This window comes from Carassius carassius, chromosome 27, assembly GCF_963082965.1.
Source record: "Carassius carassius chromosome 27, fCarCar2.1, whole genome shotgun sequence".
Lineage (NCBI taxonomy): Eukaryota > Metazoa > Chordata > Actinopteri > Cypriniformes > Cyprinidae > Carassius > Carassius carassius.
Genome location: NC_081781.1, coordinates 16,972,707 through 16,984,132, shown reverse-complemented (window position 1 = coordinate 16,984,132; position 11,426 = coordinate 16,972,707). Strand labels below are relative to the sequence as shown.

Here is an 11,426-nt window from a genome sequence, read left to right as displayed (position 1 = left end):
AGATAGCTCCTGTTACATCTGATGAAGGAACAGTGTGGTATATACCCCATCATGGTGTTTACCACCCTCACAAGCCAGACAAGTTGAGGGTGGTATTTGATTGCTCTGCAAAATTTTGTGGTATTTCTCTTAATGACACTCTTCTCACTGGTCCAGATTTGATAAATTCTCTGGTGGGAGTACTTTGCCGGTTCAGGAAGGAAGCTGTTGCCGTGACATGTGATATCGAAAAGATGTTCCATCATCCAGATTTGGAGATTTGGAAAGAGAACCCAAAGAATATAGAATGACTGTACACCTTTTCGGCGCCGCTTCATCTCCTGGATGTGCCAACTTTGGCCTTAAATACCTTGCAGAGCAGTATAAGTCTGAGTATCCCACAGCTTCGTCATTCGTGAAGAAAAACTTTTATGTTGATGATGGCTTGACTTCTGTTCCATTGATAGAGGAAGCGAAGGAATTGATTGTCAAAACTCAAACTCTGTGTAAGCATGGAGGGTTACGCCTCCATAAGTTTAATTCAAATGAGAATGAAGTTCTTCAGAGTGTGAATTCCACAGAGTGGGCAATAACCTCTTAACCTTTTAACCTGACTCCTGAAAAAAACGGATACATTCTTGGCATTCAGTGGTCTACGAAAGATGACACTTTCAGTTTTGACATCAAACTGAAAGACCAGCCTGGAACACGTCGAGGTATTTTGTCAATTGTTGCTTCCTTGTTCGACTCTATTGGGTTTGTTTCTCCTTTCCTGTTGAAAGGAAAGTGCATTTTACAAGAGTTGTGCCATAGAAATATTGGATGGGACGATCCTCTTCCTGATGACTTATTCCTACGGTGGGAGGAGTGGAAAAGTAGTTTTCAGGACTTGAAAGATTTCAGCATTCAAAGATGCTATCATCCACCAACCTTTAGTAAAATAGTCTGGACAAAACTGCACCATTTCTCTGATGCAAGTAACCTGGGATATGGTGCATGTTCCTATCTTAGGTTCAAGAATGACAAAGACGAAGTAGTCTCGTAATGGCCAAAGCTCGAGTCACACCCACAAAGATCAAAAGCATTCCGAAACTGGAATTGTCTGCTGCTGTAGTTTCAGCCAGAATGAGTGTTATGTTAAAGGCTGAACTGGAACTGAAGATTGATCAAGAGTTCTTTTGGACCGATTCGCAGGTTGTTCTAGCACATGTCAACAATGAAGCCAGAAGGTTTCATGTGTTCGTTGCAAATCGTGTGCAGCTAATCCGGGAAATTACAAGTACACATCAGTGGTATTATGTCAATACATCTGAGAATCCAGCTGATCATGTTTCGAGAGGTCTTCTTGTCTCAGACATATCTTCAACAAATTGGATGTCAGCACCCAAATTTTTATGGGAACAAGAAGTGTGTCCACCTAATTTCTCAAATAATCTATTCGTGGGAGATCCTGAAGTCAGACTAGTTCAAGCATTAGTGACGAAGGGTGGTGTTAGTTCTGACTTTGAACGAATTAATCACCTTTCTTCCTGGAGAACTCTCATTATTGTGACTGCTAGAATAAAAAGGCTGGCCTCAAGTCAGAAATATCTTAACAACATTGTGACTGTGGAAGATCAAGAAAAGGCATCTGAGGTTGTTATCAAGCTCGTTCAACAACAGGCTTTTCCCCAAGAGATAAGAGCAATTCAAGGAGGGAAGGTTCTTCAGAAATCAAATGTACTTTTTCATCTCGATCCTATTTTGAAAAGTGGTCTTTTTCGAGTTGGAGGAAGATTGAAACAGTCATCTCTTAGTGAAAAGTTCAAGCATCCAGTGATCTTGCCGAAAGACAGCCACATCACCAAACTCATTTTGACACATTACCATGCCAAAATTTGTCATCAAAGGGGAAGGCCATTACAGACATTTTTAATTCGTTTTTATCTATTTGTTGGGCCCCCTGTCAGCCAGGGGCCCTTGGAATTGTCCTCAAATTGCTGACAGCATTGTTTGTTAATTTCTTTTTTTTTTTCAATGAAATTCTTTGCTTTCATGACAAATTGTGACCTAGTTCAGTAAAGAAGGTCTCATAGAGAGCAAACCCCCCCGTTCTACAAAATCTGCATAATGGGTCGACCCAGCCTGCTTTTTCTGAATAAAACTACTGTGTATCTGATTCTTTTCCCTCTGCCGCTGGACAATACACTCAGTCAGTCGTTCACATGCTGGCATGTGAGCTGATCCGGAACCAGTTTATTTGTTTGCTTTCTAATAAGAAAAAAGAAAGCAGCAGAACAGCTCAATTTTAGTCTGTTTAAATCTTGTCTGGATTGACACAGTAGGCTGGAATTGCTTGTTTGTCATGTCATAAATGTTTTAGCCATGCTAGTCGTGTTGTCTCAAGGACAGATACTGTATGTAGGCAATAGTAAGTTTACTAGAGACTGCCCATTTCAGCACTTTAAAGCCTCGAACAAGTAACATAATATGTTTAGGATGAAAATACACTGACACTTATTTGGAAGCTTTATTTATTTTTACTTTACGCACTGCTCCCCCTGTGTTGGTGTTCTTCTACTGCACCCTTCTGCATCAGATGATGTCATACTCTTGTGTGCCTCCCTCTTGTTTGTTTACATTTGTTTTTTCCTTTTACATTGTCATAAATGATTGATATGTTAAACCAGCAATCACTTTTTTTCCTCTTCTCATGCCAGACATTGATATCTGTTTCTGTAGATCAATATTATTAACAAGTTGGCTATAGGTATATTGTGCACTATCACGTGTATATTTGGACAAAACTGCTACGATATAAATGATGATTTGAGCCAGATGTGTTGTACTCCAGATGTGATGGAGTTCAGACCTCCTGGAGAAAGAGTCTGCGGTGCAGCTGAGGGCCAATGGCGCAGGACTAATCCTGGTTGTCTTAGCAACCGCCCAGCTGCTGCCCGTCTCTCGCCTTAAAAGCCATTCAGACTTTCATTTTTCTTTTGACTTTTATTATAAATCACTGTCTTTTTATATTCATCACGCATATATACTTTATGCCTTTATTCTTGCAATTCGGTGTTTTGGAGAGATATTGGAGTGCAGCTGTTTCTCATTTGATAGGAGCTGGGACGTGATAATATTCTGCAATAGGAATAAGTCAGATTAAATTAAAATAAATTGACATAAAACCGATAAGATAGATAGATCGATAAACAGATAGGGAAAATATAGTCTAACATTTAAGTTAGAAACTAAAAGTGGGTGAGTGTTTGTAAAGATGTCATGGTGTGAAACTGTTATGTTTTTGCAGCTGTGCTCCTCGTCTTTCTTTGATATAATATTCAGAATATATTTCCACATACACATGCTCCACATTTCTCCTCAGGGCCCAACACAAGAATCAATTTTCCTCCTCCTCTTCTCCAAGATGGCCGTATATGCATGTTTGTACGAGAGAGAGAGAGAGAGAGAGAGAGAGAGGGTGTTGCAGCCTGCAGTCACTGCATCCGTCTCTCTGATGCTCTGGCTGAGACGAGCAGACGTGGGATGCATACTAACAGACGCCTGCCTGACTAACCAGGGTCTGGGTTATAACTGCTCGATGTGTGAGGAGCTCTCAAAGCCCGGCAGTCATTTTGAAGAGGGTGGCAGATGTGGGCGGTTATGCATGTATTCTGAAAGCCCGTCTGTATGTAGCCCGTTAAGACCGGTGGAGTTACATAACAAGGTTTTCATCAGCGCGGCAGTAAACAGCTGAGTGGAAGGAGGACAGTGTGTTTGCAGGAGGGGATGGAGGGGGGTTAAGTTTAGTTTGCAGTGCGATGGATGCCGAGGGTGGGGGTGGTCATACAGTCTGGGACAGACAGCCAATGTGATTGTCTCCATGGTGACAGTACGAGCTCAAAGGCACAAAGCGAGTGTAGTTGCTCACAGCATTTTAGTTGCACATGAGTATGTTTGTTTATGTGCACTAGCATTCGTTATATTTTGATGTTGATAAAGAGACTAGCTCAGTGTGTGTGTAAGTAGCTCCACAGGATTATAGGCCTATTCACAAACCCTTCCTGTGTAGCTGGACTTTAATCACTGCCAGGCATTTCTGCTGGTTTGCACGTTTGTTTGGAGAGACCATCTTGAAATGTGAAACTGAAGTGAATGTACGCCGCAAAATCCTGTTTTAAATGAACTGTGAAATAGAGCTGAATGACTCAGGGGTTTTTCACAGATCTGCAATATGGTTTGGTCCGCAGTAGTAGACCCAGCATGTCTCATAAATCAATTGATCTGATGTGAAAGGCAGCAGAGAGGAAAAAACTAGGAGCTCCATAAACAAACTGGGTACTCAAAACATCTAATATAACAAAATATCTGTTGTATACACTACTGTTGTGGTAACCATAAGAGACTTCTTTCAAACACTTCAGACCCTAACTCTTGAAAGGTAGTGTGAATACAGATCAAAATGTGAGTGACCATCAGTGTTAATTAGTTTAACGGGTTAGCATAGCTAACGAGGCTATCCTAAACAGCTAAACCTTGGCCCACTGAGTAAAATAATGCAATTTTAAATCATGTCCTTCATTCGTCCTTGTCTCAAAGCAACCACAGAGATCACTGCCATCCCTTTAAAGGTTTTTCTTCTAAAACAATTTTAAACAGCTCCCTTTGCACTTTTTGCCATCTGTTATATAGACTCGAAAGCTTAATTTGCTGTGGATCAGACATTGATATCATGGTCCCTCCACTTCTGTGGCAAGGCAGACTGTCAATGATTTCTATCCATTAGGGCAATCCCATGTGGCATGTAGGCGATGAGTTTTTGTTGGATCTCAGCTCCCTCTGCTGGAGCAGATGGCTTTCAACACATCATAAATAGTGACTCATAAAATGTCCCAAAAAGATATAGAGGTAAAATGATAATTACTATAAAACGGGATCACTAAATATGTATTTTTCTCTTTTGCTCTTAAGCTCTCTCTATATACATTCCTACTGTTTGAACTTCCCCCAAACAGAAAAACTGATTTCATGGTCAGAAGGAACATGTGCAACATTAAATAAATTAGAATTTTACATTGTCACATGATCATTTTTGCTACACAGTTAGGGTTTACCACTGGGGCACACCATGTCATGAAAACAACAGCTTTTCTGAAAAATGTCTATTTGCCTTTCTGTTTGAAATATCAAAGGCTAATCTCAACTGATGCTATCTGTCCTTGTTGTGAGTGTTGTAGGTCGGTAGATCGATCGAAGAGTGACTGGACTCCAAACGGTTCTAGAGCAAATTTAATTGCTTTGCTTTGTTTTCTTATATGAGAGAACAAAATAACCGGTTCTCTTTCAAGGGCAGGTGTGAGGTAACAATTGGGCTTTATTCACTTTACTTATTGCTGCTTGGAACTACCATATGTCTGAAAACTGTGACAACACATATCTGAGGAAAACATTTATTCTGTACCAAAGGCAAAATAATAATAATAATAAAAATTTAAATGATTATAAAAATAGGATTAACTATTTGCATGTAATACCTGTAAGTATTGTGTATTAAAAATAATGTGCATTAATTTTAAATGTCCTTTATAAACATTTATGTCCGTTAGCAGCTGTTAACTGCCATGTTTTAACAACATGTGTTTTAAGTAGACCTGTCCATCTGCTCCTTTTGCCGATGATTCATCATGAAGAGCCCTGTGGCTGCAGGTCTGAGTGGTCATCAGGGATCCCTCTCACTCCTTCTTCCCAAACTCCACACAGACAGCTCGCTCGAGGGAGGTGTGGAGCAAAAACCACTTCTAATTTCCGGGGAGCACTGCTTCGGCCGTCTGACTGAACTTGTCCTGGCAGTCTCCTGAGCATGAGTCTCACCATCACCTGGTTAGCCCAAGCAATGCCCAATGCAGGAAGCACCTTACTCCCCACCAGTCTGTGTATAATCAGTAAAAAAAATTCATTATAGAGCATCAGAAGCTCAAAATATGATTGGCCCAGTTTTGTAAATACACCAAACCTTCTGAAATGAGCTAAGCTTTTATACAGTGGCAAGAATTATGTGAACCCATTGGAAGTGGTTAGTAATATGCATTAGTTGGCCAAAAAATGTAATCTAATCCTTATCAAATTCTCAAGTATAGCATAATATGCTGAAAATTTACTGGGATGTGTTCAATAAATGTCATGAAACATTTTAGTTTAATTGTACTTCACGTGTCATTAGCTTGGGAATTTAATGAAGATCAGATGATATTAATAATGCAGAAAACCAACCAAATTCTAATGGGTTCACATACTTTTTCTTGCCACTGTATACGGTCGGTTTTGCTGCTGGTTAAACTGACACAAACACACTCACCCATAGTCACATCTTCCTGGATTTGGTCCGTCCACAACATCTGTCACCTGGAGCAGAGAAATAGCATAAGAACAATTTGCATGTTATTTAAATTCAGAGCATATTGTGTAGTGTTTCTGATTAGGTGTTAGAAATGAGATGTGTGTCTAACCTGGTTGACACAGACTACAGGTGCACCATATTCATGACTCAGGCGGTGAAGTATGTTGGAAAAGGCCAGCAGGTGGCGTGACCTCTGCACAGCCTCGTCAGCCTGAAACTCACTGCGAAACAGAGCTGCCACAGAGTCCACCACCAGCAGCCTGACCAGCCCTCGCTTCAGCAGCACAGGCACACGCTGAGACACGCACGCCTGCAGAGCCTCCTGCTCACATATCAACCAGCATTAAGAGCTTTCTGATGGTTATTACTGTAATAAGAGGAATGTTTGCCAGTCTTACAAGGTCAGCTGTATGCTCGATGTAGATGTTGTCACTAAAATGCCGGCTGCGAATCAGAGCTGGTGGCAGATCTGGTCTGAGCTGGGGCTGCTGGGTAATGAGTTGCCGTAGTCGTTTGATAGGGAAAGAATCCTCAGTGCAAATATAAACAGCTCCTGTTAAATGACCATATAAAATGTGAGTTAATACAGCAGTTAAGCAGACATTTATTAAAATGATTACTTTCTTCCGAACTTTCCTTATACCACAGTAATCTCACATTGCCAATTTCAAAAGAGATCTCAAACTATACTCTACGCGTTTCTTAGTTGAAATGTCAGCAATCTATAGCAGTGGTCCTCAACCAGGGGGCCAAGGGCCATTGGGAGAGCTCAGAAAACTTCCAAGTAGGGTTGGGTATTATTTGAATTTTATCAATTCCAATTCTGATTCTGCTTATTGATTCCAATTCTGATTCCAAAGTGGTTAAAAAGAAATTGAGTCAAACATTTAGACATCAAACATATTTACTCCGTCTCTTACCATGAAAAAAAATTAGCAGACTACATCAAAACTGAACTCGATTAAGAGCAGTTTGTGTGCAAAATAGAGCTGTATGATTCTGGATAAATTGAGACTTCTTTAAAATGGAGATTGTGGTTCTCTCACAATTCAAAGAAAAAAATATTAGACAACTTAATGAAATCTCACGGAATTTATGAATGGAATGATTTAAAGGCTCACTAAAGATTTACTTGTTTTATTACTGGATGAATCAGTGGTTTTGTTCTTGAATTAAGTATTCAAAGACAAATACATTATTTATTCAAAGACAAATACATTTTAACAGCCCCACTTCGCCACCTAAAAAAAAAGAAAGTGCACAGAAAAACCCCCAGAAAAAATGTGTTAAAGTGTGGGATAATGATAGTACAATGGCATTACAGGGGTGCTTTGAATGTACCCAGTGGGAGGTGTTTGAAAGTGGTGACATCAATGAGTATGTTGAAACAGTTAATGGGTATATAAACTACTGTGTAGATACTATTATACCTACTAAGACTTTTATGGTCTACCCCAATGATAAACCTTGGGTGTCTAAAGAATTAAAGATCCTTATTAATAAGAAAAGGAAGGCATATAAAAATCAGGATGTGATAACTCAGAGACATATACAGAAGCAGATTAAAAGACAAATACAAATAGATAAGAATACCTATACACAAAAAATAGAAGCGTCCCTGACGTGGTAACTCACGACATGCCTGGGATTAAGAATATGACAAACGTCCCTCATAAGGGAAGAGGCAATCAGCCTCTGTTAGGAAAATGTGAGGAGCTAGAGATGGCTAATCAGCTTAACTTACATTTCTGTCGTTTTGAGGGAGAAAGTAATGCTATTCAAGTGTTTCTACCACCATCTTTGACTAAATCTCTTTCTGGTTTTTATATCAATGAAATAGAGGTTAGTCTAATTTTTAAGAAATGTAATCCTTGGAAAAACCCAGGTCCAGATAAGATATGTGGTAATGTTTTAAAACATTGTGCGGCCCAGTTAGCGCCAGTTTTTACTGATATCTTTAGAGCTTCATATAATACTGGAATTGTCCCTGTTATATGGAAAACATCTACAATAGTACCAGTGCTAAAAGTTTCTAGACCCTTAATATTAAATGATTTTCGACCAATAGCACTCACATCTCTAGTGATGAAATCTTTTGAGCGTTTAGTAAAAAAGCACATTGTATCTGAAACAAAGCATCTTATAGATCCTCTGCAATGTACATATCAAGCCTCTAGGGGAGTAGAGGATGCAATCTTAATTGTACTACATCTGTTGCACTTGCACTTAGAAAAACCAAAAAATTATGCTAAAATTCTATTTGTGGATTTCTCATCAGCTTTTAACTGTATCTCTCCAAGAACATTAATAGACACACTGGCAAAAGAATTCTCATTAGAAAATAGGATGCTTATTTGGGTGACTGATTTTCTTAGTTGTAGAAGCCAGCAGTTTAAGCTAGGAGGGTCTATCTCGGACAAAATGATTACTTCGATCGGATCACCTCAGGGATGTGTCTTATCTCCATTATTATTTATTTTATACACAAACTCTTGTGCTAGTGTTTTTAAAAACAGATTCATTATTAAGTATGCAGATGATATTGCCATTGTGAGCCTTTTTTTCATGATGGAGAGGAAGAGCATGGCCCTGTTCTGAATTTCTTTTTGAACTGGTGTGAGAAATCGAATCTCCTGTTAAATGCCTCCAAAACTAAGGAGATGGTTATTGATTTTAGAATGTAAGAAAAGGATACAACCCACTCTACACTTATTAATGGGGAACAAATACAAGTAGTAACACATTATAAATATCTCGGTATAGTCTTGGATCATAAGCTTAAATGGGATGTATTGACTGACTTTTTAAGTAAGAAGATACAACAAAGGTTGGTTTTCTTTAAGAAATTGATCTCTTTTAACGTCCATAGCAGATTGCTTTTGATGTTTTATGGGGCTTTTATAGAAAACACTATGACTTTCTGTGTGATCTGCTGGTATGGAAATGCTTCAGAGGCTCAGAGGAAATCATTGAGGAATGTAATAACAATGATAAGTAAAATGTTGGGAACTAAGTTACCAAGTATAGAGAGTATATATAAAGAGAGTGTGCTGAGTAAAGCTAATATCATTGTGAATGATAAGAGGCATCCCCTTTCAGACGCATTTGAATTATTTCCATCTGGCAGAAGATATTGTGTTCCTCGATGCACTAAAAACAGGTCCGAACAATCCTTCATCCCCCAAGCAATTAGATGTTTAAATTCTTCTTTTAGCCTTGATTGATGGTCAGCTGGTCTGACCAGCTTAAATTAGATTAAATTTTAAATCAGTGATTGTGAACTTGTATATGCTTTATATGTATGATTATGATGTCTGTGGGAGTATGCTGCAAATTAATTTCCCCAAGGGGATAAATAAAACCTGACTGACTGACTGACAGGAATTGATAGGTGGATTTGAAACTTTAATTTTACAACAGGTGTCCAATTCCTGACCGTAAGTATCCAATTCTGCCATTTGAAATGATTTTTGATTCCCAAATCTACCTCCAAGGGGGCCTCAAGAAGACTTAAAATGATTTAAAATATATCAATCATTAAAATAACCTAAATAATTTTTATCATTATTTTACTGACCTCCCTCAATAATTATTATTATTTTTTTTTTTTCAATTAAAGAACCGGGATTCCAATTATCTTGGAAACCCTGGACAATTCATTGCATTCTAAAAGTGTGACTTTTAGATCTAGAATTTGTGTGTGTCTGCTTTCTAGACATCATTAAAATGATTAGCCTACAATTTTTATTTTATGGGATAGAAACTGGCTAAAGATCCTTATCCAGTTATCAAATCTTCGATTCGAGTTGAGAGACCCTGATTAATAATGGTTATATGTTTCAATTTCCAGTCTGGGAAAATATTTTCTTTTTTTTCTCTTAACAGTTCGTTTCTATTCTAGTGACAAAACAAACAAATAAAAAGGGGTTTCATGTCCCCTTACCAGAATTAAGTCCTCCGTTTTCCTGCGGATACTGGACAGACAGGCAGAGCTGCAGACAGAACTGAGTTTTCCCAGCAGCACTCTCGCCGGCCAGCTCCGTTATTCCTCGTACCGGGAGACCACCGCGCATCAGACCGTCCAGGACGGGGCAGGCAAAAGAGAGCCTGTGTCCGGCCTCCAAAACAGGACATTCTCCCCGGAGCAGCTGTAAAGCTGAGAATATATTAAAACAATAGTTTGGCTTCAAAATTGCTGATTCATTTATTTTTGATCATTTATTTAAACTGAAAAGTAGTGCTATAGTAGTACATCGAAGCCCACCTGAGAGCGGCTTGGACTTGAAGACAACAGCTGCTACACAAACATGCAACCTCTGAACGTCAGCCTTCGACAAGCGCGTCAGTCTCTGCACATCTGGACCTGACACACAGAGGATGTCCTTCGCTGATCTGAAATTGGCTGAACAATAAGATAACATTAAACGAGGAGCGAATTCAATATAAGGTTTACTCAGGGTGGATTTTTTCGCTAACCTTTTTTAACAGCAGCAATAATCCTTGGATTCAGATCCAGCTGTTCCCACTCCATCAGCTCTCGTGAATCCCCATTTAAACAGTGTAAGGTTAATAAAACAACGTTTAATTGTTATTTTAACTCACTAAAACTATCTGCGAACATTTTGAATTGCACATCATTTACTTCCCGGTCAGCATGTCTTAAACTCTGTCAAAATAAAAGTCTTGAATTTAATCGATTATGGATTTTATTATTTTAACCTAGCGTTGCTTATTTTTCAAGAACAGACAAACGACAACAAATATAACGAGCAATACTTTATTTTATCAAGTAAGAGAAAGAGTGCGATAGCGTATCGGCTAAACAAGAACACACTCCTTCATATTATCGTACTTTAAGACCAGACCAGTGCATTATCAAAATAAGGGTGTCTTGAATGTAAGTGCTTAACTAAGTAGAATAATTTTAAAGATACATTCATCATTAATATTTTCAAAAACTGTGTTTTTCCATAAATTACACATATTAGTTAAATAAATAAAAAGTATGATTCATGAACGACAATGAATGAGTCTTAATTGGTTAACTTGTGTTGAAACGATAACTGTATGT

At 38.6% G+C, this 11,426-nt stretch overlaps 1 protein-coding gene across 1 annotated transcript; it reads right to left on the bottom strand.

Annotated features, from left to right (window-relative positions):
- Positions 1–5,394: 5,394 nt before the first annotated feature.
- Positions 5,395–11,054, bottom strand: xrcc3 (X-ray repair complementing defective repair in Chinese hamster cells 3). Its single transcript, XM_059512982.1, has 7 exons — positions 10,832–11,054; positions 10,620–10,757; positions 10,299–10,511; positions 6,754–6,908; positions 6,465–6,677; positions 6,314–6,360; positions 5,395–5,887 (listed from the first exon to the last, which is right to left on the bottom strand). The coding sequence occupies exons 1-7, from the start codon at positions 10,884–10,886 to the stop codon at positions 5,641–5,643; spliced, it is 1,068 nt and encodes a 355-aa protein (XP_059368965.1). The 5' UTR covers positions 10,887–11,054; the 3' UTR covers positions 5,395–5,640.
- Positions 11,055–11,426: the final 372 nt, after the last annotated feature.